General features: G+C 39.2%; 2 protein-coding genes across 2 annotated transcripts in view; one reads left to right on the plus strand and one right to left on the minus strand.

The window, feature by feature from the left end:
• The window catches only part of cpt1b (carnitine palmitoyltransferase 1B (muscle)), a 29,262-nt gene extending 21,295 nt beyond the window's left edge, over positions 1-7,967 (plus strand). The window contains exons 18-20 of the mRNA XM_057836905.1: positions 2,961-3,074; positions 3,916-4,008; positions 6,891-7,967. Coding sequence (XP_057692888.1) covers positions 2,961-3,074; positions 3,916-4,008; positions 6,891-7,007 — 324 coding nt within the window. The 3' untranslated portion in view covers positions 7,008-7,967. The remainder of the gene's footprint in view (positions 1-2,960; positions 3,075-3,915; positions 4,009-6,890) is intronic.
• On the minus strand, positions 7,145-18,941 carry sephs1 (selenophosphate synthetase 1). The gene is made up of 10 exons (XM_057836906.1): positions 18,867-18,941; positions 13,720-13,828; positions 13,545-13,641; positions 13,366-13,469; positions 13,075-13,182; positions 12,847-13,001; positions 10,751-10,841; positions 10,582-10,681; positions 10,304-10,516; positions 7,145-7,734 (listed from the first exon to the last, which is right to left on the minus strand). The coding sequence occupies exons 2-10, from the start codon at positions 13,813-13,815 to the stop codon at positions 7,511-7,513; spliced, it is 1,188 nt and encodes a 395-aa protein (XP_057692889.1). The 5' UTR covers positions 13,816-13,828; positions 18,867-18,941; the 3' UTR covers positions 7,145-7,510.
• Positions 18,942-19,536: the final 595 nt, after the last annotated feature.

A 19,536-nucleotide genomic window follows, 5' to 3' on the forward strand; every position in this document is an offset into this window, starting at 1 on the left:
CTATCTCCATTCATATAGAACTGGACTTAAAAAATATATGATCAAATAGATTTTATGTAAAACACCACGACTACTATTAATATTAGTTGAATACTGATGGAGAGCGAGAGCAAGAGACAGCGCGTGTGTGTATGACTTGTATCTTTATTTGCACATTATACAAAAATCCACCCACCCACCCCCTCTCAACACAGAAAGTTGCCAGAGAGAAAAAACACCACATGCTGTATTATGAAAATGTTATTTTTGAACAGATGTTTACAATGACCGAAGACTTTACAAAAGTAGGCAAATGGTGGAGAGGAAACTATTTAGCTGTTTTGGCATGCTAACGGCCCACGTTATCTGCCTTACGTTATAGTATTTGTTTTACCATCGCTAGACACACTAAACACTAGAGGCGTGCGAAATTTCCGATTCTTAGATTATTCGCGATTCGGCCGTGGAAGATTCGAGAACGATTCACAAACTTTCAAATTCAGATTATTGAATTATACCAGGTAAAGGGGATGTAAAACACAGTCAGCGCGGTCTTTGAGACGCAATGAGGAACGGACCGAGAGTAAATATCATGTTCAACTCATGCCGCTAGATAAAAAAAAAAAAAAAAACAATCATACCCGACTGCGGCCGACAGCCGCTACAAACAACGCCCGTTTGCTAGTTGCTACAAAGAAACGGCTACAGTAGATATCATATATATGTAGAACGAGATGCAAACGACAGATGACGGTGGTGTTAGAACATGTATTATTGAACAGAGATGCGAAATGACGGACTTGCCGACGTTAGTAAACAGCCGCCATCTTAAAACAGTAGACTTCTCTAGAAGGCTCTGTTGTAGCGAATCTAATTAACTTTTTATCTAAAATACTCCTAAATCGGCAAATTCTTGTCTTGAATCTATCTTTAAATGATGAAACAGTTTTAAAACTTTGACATGTCAAAAGTAGACAGAAGGGAAATTATGGAATAACGGGAGCAATTTTAACAACTGTAACGGTTGATTCACAATAAATTAATTGAATGTAGTTTAAAGCTGCTGATACAGAATGGGGACTGGAGTATTTTATTTACTGTTATTTTTGTATATTTGTTTACTGTTATATGTTAACTTGATACTGAAATAGTAGTTTGGTTTAGCCTGAGAGGATTTTTGAACAATTTTGGAACTAATGTACAAAACATTAAAAAAAAATTTTTTTTAATTAAAAAAAACAAAAGGAGGGGGGGGTGCATCAATAATCGTTTTATAATCAAATCGGAGCCTCTGAATCGTAATCGAATCGTTAGGTGCCCAAAGATTCCCAGCTCTACTAAACACGCTGGAGTGAACTCTCGTAGCTGGTGGGAAACGTTCATGACAGCGTTTACTTACCTTAAATTTTGTGTAAAGTGACAGATGATGGGCATGTAAATGTGAAATCATGTTGGAGGTCCTCTAAGCCGCGACCGTATGTTTCTTTTCGCTAGCTGAAGTACTCTCATACTAACGACTTTGTCTTTTTTGAGGGGGGAAAAAGCTCAGGTGTAGTTTCAGCAGTATTGTTAATTTTACATTAAAACAGTAATTAATTACAGTTACAAATTACTTCTCCCAAAAAGTAATTGCGTTAGTAACTCAGTTACCTGAATTTAAGAGTAATTAGTTACTTGGCAAAGTAACTAGTGATCATTTTCATGTTTTTTTTTTTTCTTTCTCAAAAAAAAAAAAGGTCACACAATGTGAAGTTTAAAGGGTTTTTGGGACAATTGGCCCTAGCCCAATTCTTTACCCTCCACTTAACTAGACACAAGGGTATTGCGATAATTAGATAGTAACCTTTGCTATGTGTGGAAGTCATTTAAAGTTGTGAATCAACCGTTAAAGTTGTTAAAATTGCTCCCGCTATTGCATTAGTTCCCTTCTGTCTACTTTCAACATGTGTAAGTTTTAAAACTGTTTCATCATTTAAAGATAGATTTAAGTCACGATTTTGCTGATTTAGGACCATTTTAGATTTTAAAAAATAAAAATGTAGGTTCGCTAGGAAGGATCTCTACAACAGAGCCTTCCTGAGAGGTCTACTGCTTTAAGATGGCGGCTGTTTACTAACGCACGTAGTCCTTAAAACATGTTGCCAATGCAGCCGTGTCTATCATTTTGCATCTAGTTCTATAATATGTGATATCTACCGTATCATGTGGGCATAGTTTGTAGGCTACAGTCAGGTATTATTGGAGCCACCTAGCATCGCGTTTGCAACGGCGTCTTCCCCACTCCTGCTCTGCTCTCTCGTCTCCGTGAGTCCATCTCTCAGACTTTTTTTATTCAACCAACTTAGTAACGCATAGTAACACACACCTTTCCCGCCTCAGTAACGGTAACGGCATTGCCAAGATGAGAAAAGTAATTAATTAGATTACTCACTACTGAAAAAAATAACGCCGTTAGTAACGCCGTTATATTGTAACGCCGTTATTAACAACACTGAGTTTCAGGACAGAGCATAACCGGAGGGGGAGGGGTGAGCGCTGCTGCTCCAAGCCACGAATTTGTCACTGGATTTTTAGGACATAAATAGCTAATACCGTACTAAGGTATGCCGGAAAATTTCAGTTGTTTTGAAACTGTGATGTTTTCATAACACGGTAAACCTTGAGACCGGTAACCGGCACATGCCTAGTACATGTACAAACTTCTTAAATATTGCGGCTTCTCGAGACCTGCGAGTATAGAAAGGGCGTAGCTACTGATTTCAGCTAATTACCAAACACTTACGTAATCGAGTTCTTACGCCCCCACTGAAAGTCCCTATCTCAGAAAAGGAACTAAAATGGTTCTCAGAACTCGAGTTCCTTGTCCCTACATGTGCGAAAATGATGTCATCATCCCCCAAAACGTTTTAGGTAGTTCCTACAGTGGGAAAGCGGCAATTGGGCACAAACTTTGCTAATGGTGACGTCGTACTGGTTTCTAGGTTCTATCCGAACCGTGGAAGTTGTCCACCAGTCAGACGCCGCAGCAACAACTCAATTTGGTGGACATCAATAAGTTCCCCAAATACGTTGGAGCTGGAGGGGGATTCGGCCCAGTGAGTGGAATTTTTCACTTGGATTATTTATCCTCTATTCAATCAATCTTAGCCTCTCCGACCACATTTATAACACGATTATGAGTTTAGCTCACATAAACGAATTTAGGCGATTTTGTTATTCATCAATTATTTTAACTGATTTTAAATTATGATTATGATCTTAGATTACATTATCATACGATTATGATACTTGGTGATTTAGTAAAAAAAATTATGATTTTAGCTCATGTTATATAATACACCATTATAATACAATGATACTCTTAGGCAACTTTGTAATTTAATTATGCTTTTAGCTGACTTCATAATGTGATTATGATCTTAGATTATTAATTATTTGCATTTCTTTCTAGGGTTAGTGTTTATAGTAATGTTCTTAATTCTGTCTAATAAGGGCTGTTATTGGAATGGGTCTGCTAAGGTTATCCAAAGGTTAGGGTAAAGCTCAGATGGCTTTCTTTTTGAGTTCTTTGTAGTTCCTTGTATTATAGAAATTTAGGGTAAACTTACATTTACAATTTGGGCAAAAAATCATACTATTCCTGAAAATTTGGGCTAAGCTCGTAATTCTATTGTACAATTTTATTTTCACCATTTCCCTCTAACTAACCAAGTTACATTTCTAATTTTCTGGAGGGACACCTATCTAATTGCCTAATCAACCCCCACCCCTTCCCCCCAAATAAAGGCAGACTAAGCTCATATTATAGCGGCTCTATAGTCTGTTTACACAGTACATGCAAAATTGAACTATTTGTGCAGCTGTAATACCTGACGACAGTGCATTATGTGTGTATATCATTATAAATCATTTTCTTTTTGCCTGATGATTTTGTAGGTAGCTGATGATGGTTATGGCGTGTCATACATCATTATCGGGGAAAACCTCATCACATTCCACATCTCCTCCAAGTTCTCCAGCCCGGACACGGTAAAAATCATGTGACACCTTACATACATAAACAGTCGAAAGAACACGTGTACTAATACCAGGGGCGCTGTAAGTCACTCACAGCAGGGGGTGCTGAGGATCATTTTTAGTTTTTCCCATCCAAAAACAGCCGTTTCGGTCCAAATTTTTCATGCTCGCATGTTTTCTCCATGCAGAGCGTGCACAATGTCAGGACACACGCATGCTGGACAGTTTACGTACTACTACTAGGCTACTACAAAGACTGCGTTTTATTTTACTTACGGTTTGTGTTGGAGTTTTTGTATTGGAAATAGCACTCGTGTATTATAACGAAATTCCCCGCAGCTAGACTGCACAATGCACACAAACACATTTGAAAACTAAAACATCCAATAGGCCTCGTTTTAACGCCTCCTTTTAACAAATAGTGCCTTATTTAACGAGACCCGGTAGCAAGCAAGGTGTCAGGTGGTGACCCTGTTATTAAGAAAAAAAAACTTTTCAACATATATATTAAATCCCCAAAGTTAATACGCTATTGTTTCATTACGTTTTATTATTACCCCCCCCAAAAACCTACCAAAACTTTTTCCCCCAAACCAGGGGGCGCTACAGCACCTCACTTCCTGCACCACTGACTAACAGTTTTGAATTTCAAGTTTTTTTCAGGTTTCTGTGTGTGGGAGTTGCAAGTGGAAACTTTTTGCGGGCAGATAACATTTTGCACTTAAAACACTATATTACAGCTCCGCGTATTATCTTACCTTCTCTCACCCAACTACGCCTACTTTACGCAGTTGCACTCCCAGGTACCCCCTATGTTACGCCACTGGTCAGTTACTATTTTTTTTATTTTTAAAGCAAAGTGACTGTCTAAAGTAAAAGTAGTTTTGTAATTGACATAAGTCAATAATATCAGCAGTTTCTTATTATCTTTCTGTTTTGCGCAAGGGTTTGGTCTCAATATTGGTAGGGACCAGTGGTGAAAGTGGGCCTGAACGGTCACGAACGCAGTTCTGGTATAAGATTCAGGGCCAGAACACAATTCCGGTATAAGATTTAGAACCGGAATGCTGTTCCGGTACACAGTGCTTTGATTCCGAAAATATGACAGCAACTGTCAAAACGCTAAGTAAAAAAAACCCAAAAAATTGCTAAACTGCCACACATGCATTTCAGTTCCAAGCAAAAAACAATTTACCAACATCAGATTTACATACACAAGTGTTAAGAACAAGCATAATAAAGTGCTTGTGTGGCGTAATCTGTTTCCACCAATATTTATTATTGATTTTATTTCACGGACGGCATGGAGGTTTCCCCATCTGCTGCAGTTATCTGAGTCTGACGAAGATGAGCCACGCCAACATGCGAATGCACGCAGCAAAGCAAAACGCCTGAACTCATTTATCCGTTCAATTGGCTGACATACTGACATGAATGTCAAATATGCATGTTTTCTGGAAAAGCAAAGCAAAAAAAAAAAAAAAAAAAAAAAACGAATTAATGCGACAAAAAAAGGGCAATGCAACATAAAATGGATCAAATCTTTAAGAGCAACGAAAGAGTTGAGGAGGCTTATTTATCACATTTAGTTGTATTTGCTCTGATGGGGAGGTTAAGAATATCTTAGCTGTCAATGTGCACTTTGGACTTACATTTCTTCATTTAAATTAGGCTACTTATTTATTTCCTTATGATTTAAAAATTCAATGTTTGCGCGATCTTCAAAATATATTCCATTTCACTCTGCATAATATTAGTCATTTGTACTTATTTTTCTGAATGTATGTCACTTATATCTTTATTATTAAAAAAAAAAAGTAAATGTTTACATTAATTTCAATTTTAATATATATCCTATGTTCTTGAGTAGTTAAAATTGAGATTTGGCATTTAGTATGTGAGGAAATGAGGGAAAATAAAAATTAGGAGATGGAGGTTGGGGTTATTACCGTTTTTGTTAACTTTTATTTTGCAAATCATTGAAAAAAAAATTTTTTGAATGAAAAATAAATAAAATTTATTGCTCTGTGACGACCTTCACGTTGGGGTGTTCCGGCAAGAAATTCGAGCCACTTTCACCCCTGGGAGGGACTATAACCCTAACAAAGATAAAAATGGAGTCTTCCTTCAAGTAAAACACTACTGCTTTTGTCCACAAGCATTGCCAAACTCAACTAAAAAAGGAAAGCTCCTTAAAGACTACATAAAAATGAAAACTGGGGAAAAAGGGGTAAACCTTGGTTCACTACATTTCTTACAGTTTAATTAACATTAACAGTAGAAAGCATGCAGGAGGATATTTCTCTCAAAGCAGCTTCCTCCTAGAGTTTGAGAAATTCATACAGATTAATGTTATGCTAACTCTGATGCAGGTTGGGCTTTCAGTAGCAAAATGGTGTGTTCCCCAACATCGACGTCTTTTTACATTACTTATGGTGGGTGCTGCTGGCAGAAAAAAAAACTTCTAATATCTGTTGTCTTCGAAAGGGGCGGAGGGGGCGGCATGTTGCATTTCTGTCGGGGCTGTGTCTGTGTGTGTGGGTGTGGGGGGGGGGGGGGGGGGGTTAAGTCATCAGCCAATCAAACATGCATTAAAGGGGAACACATTCAGCAAGTGAAAAGGGGTCAATGCAAGTCCGAACACAATGACAGTACTGTAATTCACTTAATAATGGTAGGGTCAATTCCATCCTTACAACATATCCTATACTAGTATACCTGAAGTCATGATATAATGCAAATTAGGTTGCTTAAAAGTTGGGAGGGACAATTTCCGCATCTTGAAAAGTTGCTAGTGTTATGTCCCTAACGTCCCTATGCAAACCTATGCCCTTGGTTTTGCGGATTCCTTATTATTTATTTCTCACCTCTGGACCCTTTTGTGATTGATGCAGGACTCGCAGAGGTTCGGTCAGCACATCGACAAAGCCATGATGGACATCCAAGCACTTTTCCAGGCCACAAATGACAGGACCTTCCCAGTGGAGCTCAACGGCAAGAAGCACATGTAGCTTAAGTTATTACTCTGTATATTGTGAATAAGAACCTTGTAAATAAATGATTTTATTGATGAATTAGTACTTTGAATTCACGTTTGTCAAAATAGTCTTGCTGTCCTCATGACCATAAAAGAGCCCATGCTAGTATTTACGTATTTATTTATTCTGGTGGGGTCAATACAAAAAGTCGAATGAATCCAAAATAACAAACACTCAGCTAACACTTTCTTTCAAGGCATCAGTTACAGCAAAAAAGTTTAGAACTGTACAAAAGTGGAACAAAACAAGCCGCGGTCCTGCTTGCAAAGTTTTGACGCAACACGCCAACAAATGAGCGATTCTTTAACTCAAACACTGCCACTGACGACGATAGATGTCCAAACCGTAAAGGGCTGGCCGTCTATCACCGCCAATGGCAGTGATTGAGTTAAAAGGTGGAGTCCAATGAGGTGATGTCATGCCACTCAAACTAGTGGACGCTGTAGTTGCATGGTGATGACGGAAGCGCGGGGGGATTATGTGGTGGCAACAGGCGTGGGGTTGACGGTCTGCGCAGCGGCGGCGGCTGCCTGCGGCGCCACCTCGATAATCCGCGGCTTGTCGATGATGCGCGCCGTGCGGTTGCCCTTCTCCACAATGCCGATGATCCACGCCTGATGGCCCTCACCGTACTTGGGGGACTTGATTTCGGCGCAGAAGCGTGCAGCCTGCTCGCGGGGCAGACAGATGAGTAGACCTCCTTGATAGGAAAGGGACCCCCCAAAAGATGTTTTAATTAAGTTGAACAACAATGTGAATCAAGAAGCATGAATGCACCAAGGTGAAACCTACAGAAGGTGGAGGTTATGTATTTGGATGCATATGTTATGTTCAAGATGACTGAAAAACTAATAAAGGGATTATCAAATTTGTGGAATTTTTTTGCAACATGAATCGGAAGAGGTGATTAAATTTTAGCGTGATGAGGTCAAAGGTCAAAAAAGGAATATTGTGATAATGGAGTAGCCTACTCAAATTAGCAGGGTAGGTGACATGTTGAGAAAAGGTCAAAGGTTACAGAGGTCAGAAATATCACCTTTTTTTAACATTTAATGAAATTCTATTAGACATCCGTTTGTCTTTTTATAAAACTGATATGTTCCTAATTTATTCATTAATCTAAGTTTATAATTTTCTTATTCAATTGTTTAAATTGCTGTATATATTGTTAAACAATTTTTTTTTTAAAAAGCACAAAAATGTCATTTATTTCCTTGGTATTAATTTTTGGATTAGTTAAAAAGTTTTTTTTTTACTCATTTGTGTTGATAATCTGAAGAATGATTTTTTCCCCCAAAAATATTTTTAATAAAGATTTTTTGAGTCAATATATGTACATAAAAAATATAAACAACAACGTAGAAAGGTAAAGCACAAGCACAGTTAAGAAAATACAAATAGAAATATTTAATAACAATAATACATTTTATTTGCATTTTATTTTATTGCAGAAACACACATAAATGGAATTTTATTGTCTTATAAAACTATTTCTCAAACCTAATTGCTAGAGTTGTCCAAAAAATTACTTTTTAACCGATAGATGATATTGTCCAACTCCAAAAATCCGATACCAATAAATTCGGTCATGGACTTAACATATTATGGCTAATTGTATTGTGATTAGAGGTGTGCAAAATTTCCGATTCTTAGATTATTCGCGATTCGGCCGTGAAAGATTCGAGAACGATTCACAAACACCCAAATTCCGATTATTGAAATATGCCAAGTAAAGCGGAAGTACAACACAATCAGCGCCCCGCGCGGTCAATGAGGAGCGGCGCGAGAGTAGCTAAACATCATGCTTCTCATTACCCGGCCCCTCGGGTAATGCCAATGCTCAACTCACGGCTCTAGCTCAACTCATGCCACGAGATAAAAAAAAACACAACAACATACGTGACTGCTGCCGAAAAGCTGCTACAAAGTACATCCACATAATGTTACGGTAGATATCATTTATAAAGGACTAGATGCAATATAGATTCGGTAGCGTTAGCAGCACACCTACAAAAAGCTAGATGAGGGCGTTAGTAAACGGCCGCCATCTTAAAGCAGTACACTTCCCTGCAAGGCTGTTGTAGCGAACCTTCCAAGCAAACCTAATCAACTTTTTATCTAAAATACGCCTAAATCGGTAAAATATTGACTTGAATCTATCTTTAAAATAGTTTTAAAAACTTTCACATGTCGAAAGTAGACAAAAGGGAAATTATGGAATAACGGGAGCAATTTCAACAACTTTAACGGTTGATTCACAACATTAAATTAATTGAATGTAGTTTAAAGCTGCTGATACAGAATGGGGACTGGAGTTTTTTATTTACTGTTATTTTTGTATATTTTATTTACTGCTATATGTTAACTTGATACTGAAATAGTAGTTTGGTTTAGCCTGAGAGTATTTTTGAACAATTTTGGAACTAATGTACAAAACATTTAAAAAAAAGAAAGAAAAAAAAAAGGAGGGGGGTGCATCAATAATCGTTTTATAATCGAATCGGAGCCTCTGAATCGTAATCGAATTGTTAGGTGGCGAAAGATTCCCATCTCTAATTGTGATGCTACAGTCCAGTGGATTCTTTAATAATGATCGTGCTCACATAACAAATCCCAAGCATCTTAATTTGGAGACATCAAATGGTCAATAAGCATAACTGCTGTGCTAAACTGTGACCAGCCCTTGTACAAAGGCAAAAGGGTTCTACATTCACTTTTGCATTCGCTTTGAAGGCAACATGCATATTAGCCCAAAACCAATAATGAAAACAGATGTGAATATTATTTGATATTTTTTAAATGCTGTATCGGCTGATACTATTGGCAATATCGGACAACTATACTAATTACGCATGAAGATTTTATTTTTGCAAATTTAGCACTTAAAAATGGTTTACTTCACGAGGCCAATCTTACATTTGCTGAACTGGAATTTTTAATACCATTGGATGTTATGATTCTGGTATGTTTCAGGTAAAATTGACACATTCTAAAGTTCTGAAGAACTATTTGTTTAAAGAATAGTATTAATGAAATCAAAAATAGGAGACGCTATCTTTTTAGCCGACAGGTAAGACGTCTCAATCAAATGTTGACACTAGAAAAAGAACAAACTGAGAAAGTCACACACACTATATCAGCGGTCTCAAACTCAATTTATCAGCAAACCCGCTTGGGTTCGAGTCTAAGTGTGGGCCACCTTTTTTTCTTTTTACAAAAGAATTCTGTTCTCCCAAAGTTCTTTACTCCACTAGCGAGGTTTTGCTTACCTGATGTCTCGGGGCAGGTCCCGTGCATGAGGCCGAACATGTTGCCGCAAGCCTTGGACACGGCGGCCATCTTGGCCAGAACGGGAAGGTTGTGGATGACGAAGGACACCTCGCTGCGCTGTTGCTTGGCCAGCGTCTGGGCGTGGCCTAGGATTCCGAAGCCCGTGATGTCGGTGGCGGCGTGTGCGTTGAACGTGTGCATCAGACTGGCGGCTGAGGCGAAATGTCAACTGAGAATAAAAACTTTTCAGAGAAGAAACTTCGTAATGTTTCCTCACCTGTCCTGTTGAGTCGCGCCATGTTCATCATTGCTTCGTGGTAAGCTAGCTCAACGTCTTCCTGCGTCACCACCAACTTGATCTTATTCCACTTCTCCGGCTGTTTCGATAAAAAGAGTCAGACTTCATTCTAGGCTTGAAAAAGCGCTTATAATTTCTTCCAACGTACAATATCGAGCCACTGATGCACAGCCACTGCCACTTGTGTCCCCAACGGCTTGGTTAGCACCAGTACGTCACCTGGCACTGCATTGTCTGGCCTGCAGAGCATCACACATGTTTTTGTCATAACAAAGTTAACTTCAGAAAACTTAAAACATCGAAAAATTGGATTATATACCACAGTGAGCTAACACGGTTATGTAAATTTAGCCAAGCCATGTCGATTAATTGACCGTTGACTGTTTTTCAACATAAAAACAAAAAATGCTCATTCATTTACTATGTCACATTCCATCTAACACAATGAAATTACTCATTTAATTTACATTGCCACCGAATAAAACTACACACAAGAAATTCTTCCAACCACTCGGACCCACAAAAATAAAACTATTGATGTTCATTATATTTGACCAAAAACAGGAAGCGACTTGAAAATTCCTCAAAATCCACAAGAAGTGATACAGATTTGTCAACAGAAAGTACAGTAACCCATAAATGCAGTTTTTCATTGTTGTTATCGTTATTTTTTTATTGTTTTCGCCTAGGATTAATTGTCTACTTTTTGGAAAGTTGTTGTTAGAGCTCTTGTTCAGACTATCTAAGTTAATGTTCTTGGAGTCAGATAGTGGTAGCCACAACATGAACGCCGGGCATTTGGCTAAGAGGTCAAATGCCAACATGCCCAATCCACTTAAACTGGGCACTGTCAGCCCATCCCACCTCAAAGAAATTGGTCATTGTCAATGGCAATGAAAAAAAAAAAGTAGGTACGGTAGTATAGTACAATATTAGCTATTTTTTATGTCCCATAAATGCAGACAGAAATTTGTGGCTTGGAGCGGCAGTGCTCACCCCTCCCCCTCCGATTGTTTCTCTATCCTGTGTCTGTCAGTGACACTACACCCGAGCTTTCCCCCCCCTCAAAAAAGACAAAGTCGTTAGTATGGGAGGACTTCAGCTACCGAAAAGAAACGGACGGCCGCAGCTAAGAGGAGGAAGGATAGCCGACATGCTTGCAGAGGGTGGTTGCCAGGGGAAACAACACCTCCAACATGATTTCACATTTACATGACCATCATCAGTCACTTTACACCAAATTTAAGGTAAGTAAACGCTGTCATGAACGTTTCCCATCAGCTACGAGAGTTCACTCCAACGTGTTTAGTGTGTCTAGCGATGGTAAAATACTATAACGTAAGCTTGTTACCGAGGCAGATAACATGGCTAGTTAGCATGCCAAGACGGCTAACTAGTTTCCTCTCTACCATTAACCTACTTTTGTAAAGTCTGTTCAAAATAGGCCTGCAGCTATCGAATAATTTAGTAGTCGATTAATCAATGAACTAGTTAGTTTGAATAATCGAGTAATCAGATAAGGAATATAAAAATACCTGAGCTGTGCCTCAAACGGTATAAAAAAAAAAAAAAATGATCTATGTACAACAACAGAACAGTTGGCTAACTTAAATAGCAAAAGTCCGCTAGCTTAAATGCTATAAAATGCTAATGTTTTTTTTTACAACGCTCTTAACAAATGCATCAGACACATTCCCACCAAAAATGGCTAAATATACCTATAAACTAAATTACGAATGCATTAAAAAAACCTTAGCTCGAACAAAAACTTGGCTTATGTTGGTCTTAATAGGGAGCAGAGGGATTCAGCCATGTGAAATTAGGTAAACTAGAGGGCCCTGTATCCACCCAAATCAATAGAACTAAATGCAAACACTTTCAAAACAAACCATTTTTTCAATCCCTACATCTCAAAATAAAACATTTTAGAGCTATAATTGCAATATCGTGCTATCGTGATGCCGCGGTATTTTTGATTAAGGTTATCATACCGTCCAAATTTCATACCACATGCCTACATGCTTATGCTTCTGTTGAATCTTTGTTGTACTTATGTCCAATACTGTGTCAATGTTTACACTTGGTACTTAAGGGTATTTATTATTTGCATTTTGCACTTTATCAACTTAGCTGTATGGGTGGTCCAAACAAAGTTTTGTTGTGCTTTTGTAACAATGACTAAATATTCTGAATATACAGTACAATTAAAGAGTTCAAAACCCCGCTCTTGGGCTAATAACTTACATAATGAATTCATTTGGTTGGCACACAGTGGTAGCGACGCCCCCCAAGACCACCCATGGATTAAGCACCGTTTGTCCCCCCGTCACGGATGTGCCCGCCTCTTCAGCAGCGTCTTTAAAGCCCTGCATGATGAGCGGCATGACTTTGTCTCTCTCCTGTAATAGCAAAAAAGATGAAATATTAGGGTACGGCGTGCAAAGCAACTTGTCAGCGTTCTCAGATTCTCACCTTTTCCGACATTTTGTTGCTGACGCCAAGCAACATCAACATGTTGTCACATTCCGTCACCCCCATGGCGTACAGGTCGCTGAGAACGTTTGCGCATGCGACTCGACCCTGAAATAAGGTAAAAGAAATAAAGATATTCAATTAAATTTGAATCATAAGAGGAAAAACAGTACTCTCTCAGTACACTCACACCTACAGACAATTTGGAGTGTTCAATAAGCATAACATGCACATTTTTTTTGAGGATGTGGCAGGAAGCCAGAGAAAACCCACGCAGGCAATTCTACCTACCATCATGTAAGGGTCGTCCACTATGGGGTAGATGTAGTCCGTTGTCTGGACGAGTGAAAGGCCTCCGTGTCGTAGTGGGATCACACAAGTGTCCATACCGATGCCTAGGAAATAAAATGTCCTTTAAACGGGCTGCACTATCACTCTTCATTATTACTTTATCATTTTTTAAAACTCACCTAATCGTGGCATGACTGCACCCAGGAACTGTTCATCTTCTTGGTAATGGTTCTCTTGTAGGTTTTCTAAAAGCTTCTGTAAAACATCTTGGGGCACCTGGGACAAACATAGTTATGAGCAACAGTGCTTAAAAAGACTATCTGAAGTGTGTTACTTCATGAGTAGAGCTCAAACCTTGCATCCCGTTCCCTTGAGCTCTGCAAAACGCGTGAGCCGGAAATTCTTGTCAAGCTCGTAGCTTTCGGGATTGAAGGACTCCCTCACCGACATGTCTGAAGGTTCTCTGGATGCACACAAAAACACAACGTTAATTCAGTGGCTGCCATTGCCTGCAATAGACATCCAATCCATTTGTACTGAGAGGGGCTGGCAGCATGATTACTGAATGATGAAAGATTTTAATTAAGCTGCGTGGCTTCAATGCCCCTCCAAATAATATTGATAAGATTGTAATGCAACAGTTTTGAAGAATATTGTCAAAAATTCAACAACTATGACCCTTTCCCGAAAAGTATGTATTCTCTCCATGACAAATTATGGTCATGAACTATTAAATAGTTACCGTATTTTTCGGACAATAAGTCGTAGTTTTTTTTCATAGTTTGGCTGGGGGTGCGACTTATATATGAAATTTTTAACACATTATTATATCATTTCACATGTTATTTTGGTGTTTTGGAGTGACAGTGATGATTTGGTAAACTTGTTAGCGTGTTCTTTATGCTATAGTTATCTGAATAACTCTTAATACCTATGACACGTTAACATACCGACCACGTTCGCATTTCGTTGTTCATGCATCATGTAACATTATCATAGTGTACACTTATTCAGCATGTTGTTCTCTATTTCATTTTATTTTAAATTGCCTTTCAAGATGACATAACTGTTCTATGTGTTGGATTTTATCAAGTAAATCATGTGCGACTTATACTCAGGTGCGACTTGTAGTTCGAAAAATAAGGTCCAGATTTGATAATCGATTCATTTAGCTAATAAATGCATTTTTGTAGTCCCATTGCAGTGTAAAGGTAGCATAGGTTGATACAAAAAGTAACATTTAACTCCTTTACTTAACCCTTCATGCATGAATTACAATTTTTTTCAGGACAGGGGTCTCAAACTTTCGGCTCAGGGCCCGATTGCAGACCATGGTACAATATTTTGCGGCCCTATTTGACATCTACCGTAATTTTCGGACTATAAGCCGCTACTTTTTTCCTTCATTTTAAATCTTGCGGCTTATAGTCCAGTGCAGTTTATTTGTTGATTTAGTTGTATTAACAGGTAAAACTTCATAAGAATTTATAAGACTCATAAGACTGTCATAATTTTGACCTAAAACTATCATGAGCATTACTGAATGCTTATGACAGATGTTCGCAAACTATGTCACCAACTTTTTACATCCATTCAAAAGTGTGATAATTTGCCGGATAACATTATATTACATCTGTTATTAACGCTCATATCAGTGTCATGTCATAATTTAGATTATCTAATGACAGTCTTATGGCACCACTGTCAAATAAGGTGTTATCAAATACCATAACTAGCAATTAATGAAACAACTGGAACAGTAAGTTAAGAAATAATTAGCACAGAACAAGAATTTTGATTGTTATTTACATCTGTAACGCAATGCATGCTAGGAGGCATGTTGGACAGCAACAGTATTGACAGCAGGTGGGAGAAGAGGTTGACTGTCTCCCTCAAGGGAGCAGTGATGGCCAAATAAAGCTTCTTGAACCAATGAAGCTCTGCAGCCAATTGGTTCAAAGCTTCATGGTGCTTCATTTGGACTTCTGGACAGTCGTATGATGCCGCTGTCAAATAAAGTGTTACCAGTTAAAATCTGTTGGTGTAAACGTCCCATAATACAGTGAAGACGGCTGCGGCTTATAGTCCGGTGCGGCTTATCTATGAACAAATGCCGTTTTCATGTCACATTTGGTGGGTGGCGGCTTATAATCAGGTGCGCTTTATAGTGCGAAAATTATGGTAATTGTAGTATTATTTTCACCCGCACATATCTTGCGATGGGCAATAAAATACATATTTTTTTTAAAAAAATGGATAAATTAATTGAAGGATTCGTTCATTCATCTTCTGAACCGCTTATCCTCACAAGAATTGGGGGTGGGGGGTGCTGGAACCTATCCCAGCTAACAACGGAAGGAGGTAGGGTACACCCTGAACTAGTTGCCTACCAGTTGCAGGGCACATCGAGACAAACAACCATTCACGCTCACACACCCCTAAGGACAATTTGGAGTGCTCAATCAGCCTACCATGCATGTTTATGGGATGTGGGAGGAAACTGGAGGACCCGGACAAAAAAAAAAAAAAAAAAAAAAACCACGCAGGTCTGGTTAGAGCATGCAAACTCCACACAGGGAGGCTGGAGCTAGGATTGAACGCACAATCTCAGAACTGTGAGGCGAATGTGCAAATATCACTGCGTCATAGTGCCACCCCTGAAGGATCAATTTTGGGGGAAAAAAACATTTAAGTAGTAATAAATATTTTAAAAACACCGACCAAACAAAAAAGCTATTTAAAGCCATGAATAATAGAAATATAAATAATACAAAATAAAATAATAAAACCAATTGCAGACAATTGCACTATGATCCGAGTCACAACTCCGGAGTCTTACCTGTTGTGGAAAAGTCAAGTCGGGTCGAGTCACGAGGTCATGTCGAGTCAAGTCGCGTCGAGTCAGGAGGTTATGTAAAGCCAAGTCGGGGCGAGTATGTTGAGTCAAGTCGGGTTGAGTCACGAGGTTATGTAAAGTCAAGTGGGGTCGAGTCACGAGGTTATGTTGAGTCAAGTCAGGTCGAGGCACCAGGTTACGTCGAGTCAAGTCTGGTCGAGGCACGAGGTTACGTCGAGTCAAGTCTGGTCGAGGCACGAGGTTACGTCGAGTCAAGTCTGGTCGAGGCACGAGGTTACATCGAGTCAAGTCTGGTCGAGGCACGAGGTTACGTCGAATCAAGTCTGGTCGAGGCACGAGGTTACGTCGAGTCAAGTCTGGTCGAGGCACGAGGTTACGTCGAGTCAAGTCGGGTCGAGTCACGAGGTTACGTTGAGTCAAGACGGGCCAAGTCACGAGGTTACGTCGAGTCAATTCAGATCGAGGCATGAGGTTATGTCGAGTCGAGCCAAGTAATGAGGTTATGTTGAGTCAAGCCGAGTCACAAGGTTGTGAAGACCAGTCGTGAAAGTCAAAATTAATCACCTTGGGAACTAGCACTGCTGAACTTGCTATGATGAGTCTGCTGTCTCAGTCTGCACTCAAATGCCATGATGTCACGGGCATGTGAGAACGAATCTCCAAGTTTTTCCGAGTCAACTTGTATCTCGAGTCATTTTCTCACAAGTCAAGTCAAATCGAGTCTCGAGGTATTGCCTCACAAGTCAAGTCTAGTCTCAGACCCTAACCAGCTAAAGAGAGTCAAGTCCGAGTCTGCATTTTTGTTTCAAGTCCAAGGCGAGTTGCAAGTCATCAAATTTCCGACTCGTCTCCGAGTCCCTGTGACTGGAGTTTAGTTGTCTGACAAATTGTTTTATAAATCTTGTGGCCTCACAAAGCTTAACTCTTCAACTTCCACTGACGGCACTGGACACCCAATCCATTTTAACCGGGAGGAGCTGAAAGCCATTTGCGTGATCGTTTCCAGACCCGCCCAGTTAAAATGGATTGGACGTCTATTAATGCCAGGTGTTTTCAATATAAATTTACTTTTTTGACCAACTTCAACAACACACTCTCTGATGTGGGCTGGCAGTAAATGAGTTAAGTGATTTATAACTTTTGAACAGATGTCCGCTGTAGTGGGGTTTGTAAATGAAACAATGTATATAAAAGAAACATTCCTCTATTGAAACTAGTATAGGGTGATCAAACGCCCTCTTTTGCCATGACATGTAATTTTTTTTACACCCTGTCCAGGGCATCCGGCGGGTTTTTATAAGTTCATGAAAATGTTTGGTTTTCATTTAGCGTTGTGTTGAAACTGACTGACGCTTTGCACAGAATACCACGGTACTCTGCTGCCTGTGACGTGTTCTGAGAGATTGTGACTGAGCACAGCAGAACCAAAGAAAACAGACGTCGGAGCAGTGTTACTTCGTCCCCCAAAAAGTGCTAAAACAAACATAAAATGAAAGACTAAAATTACTTTTTTTTTGTTAAATTAGTATTGTTGTGAGGCTACGGTTTGATTTACATGATTTCAATGGAGAGAAAGAAAAGAGCTTTTTGTTAAAGCTGGATTTTCTACAGAAGAGGTACTATTTAGCACATTATTCAGGTTATTAATTTGTACCGTATGAATTGAAGAGACAGCTATTTTGTTCAAGGATGATTCGCTAATACAGAAGAGGCATTTTTTTGGGGTATAATTCCATTCCAGTTTTTTTCACGTTATAATTGCTCTATTATGTTAGGATAATAAAGCCTGTTGAGTAACCTGAGAATTTGAATTTGTGTCTTTGGTTATATAGCTTTTATTTTGTTACAAAACTGGATTTTCCATCCAGACGGAGGCACATTTTAAATATAGAAAAGTGATGAGGCATCTTTGATAGAACTTAAGGGGAAAAAATAAGTATCCCGAAGGATAGAGGGTCCTAGTTTTTTAGAAATAAAAATATCTTCACCCTAACATAGTCGCCAGGTGAGATGTGTGATATCAGAGGCGGGGAACGTTCAAGAAGCAAAATGCTGCAAAGTTCATTCAACCAGAAAACAACATGTTTAGCTAGCTCTCGGTGATAGTTCGCCTATTTCTTCAGTGTCATTTCTGCTTCACGAGGAATGTAGCGAAAGCGTATAACAGGTTTCGGAACGTGTATGAATCAACGAATGCTAACGCTAGTTAGCCTCCGACACACATCAAGTGATGTGTATGCATTGTGCGTACAAGGTGTTGCTGGTTCCACTAGGATCGCGCAAATATAATTTGAATGCAACTCTAATTCAAACAGTGGTTTCAAATGTGCAGTTTAGTGCGAGAACAGGGGACTCGCTTGCTGCGCACTAAATAAAACAAAAGTTTAAAAGTTGCCATTAGGGCGCCGAACAAAAATGTCGGCGGTGGAAAAAATTAACCCTTTGCTGTCCATCCCCATGCGACATGCGCCACATCATTTCGCTCAGCTCAACAACAGCGTACGGCGTGCGTCTACCACAACGCCTGTAAAGCAGTCATGCGCCACGAGTGTTTAAAACGGCCAACTTTGCAATTTGAGTGCCGAAGCGGAGTTATATTCGCTTCACATTTCCCCTTTAATTGAAGCGTCCAGTTGAACCTTACCAGCTTCAAGTCAGCGCCAGCTCCCGATACAAGTGCGGGGACAGCGGCGGATGTATCGGGCCTTCAATTAGGTGGCCTCGGATAGTGCCTGATAGTAAATAGCACACTTTTGTTTATTTTCGCGTCTCCTCGCAGATAATATCATGGAATTGATATTTTAAAAATATACTTTGTCTAATTTATTGAGATTAAAACAATATTACATTGATGTATTTTTTGTGGGGAAATATTTTGTCTTAAAATTAAAATGGGAAATGAGTGTGATGGCCACGGGTCCTTTGTCTGCACGGTGGCGGCTTCGACATCCCCTTTAACAAGTTGCCGAGTCTGGCAACCGAATCTCTACAATGGAGTGTACCTTTAATTTGATGTTTTCCCTCCAATTTGGTTCACAAGGTTTCGCTTCTTCTCATTCACAATTCATATTCAGAAGATGATTTCACAACTGAAAGTGTTAATCTCCCTCCTGTTTTTTTCAACAAAATAATGATTAAAAAAAAAAAAAAAGAATAAAAATTCTCAATCTTTATTGACAGTTCAAGGTGCACTTATAGATGATGTACAGGGATGAGCTTTGAGAGAGTGAGGCGAGAAAGACTGATAAACACGTAAGCCCATAATAGTTTGCAACTGCATTGCCGATTCTGAATTTTAAAAAATATGACTGAAA

This window comes from Corythoichthys intestinalis, chromosome 5 (genome assembly GCF_030265065.1).
Source record: "Corythoichthys intestinalis isolate RoL2023-P3 chromosome 5, ASM3026506v1, whole genome shotgun sequence".
Classification (NCBI taxonomy): Eukaryota; Metazoa; Chordata; class Actinopteri; order Syngnathiformes; family Syngnathidae; genus Corythoichthys; species Corythoichthys intestinalis.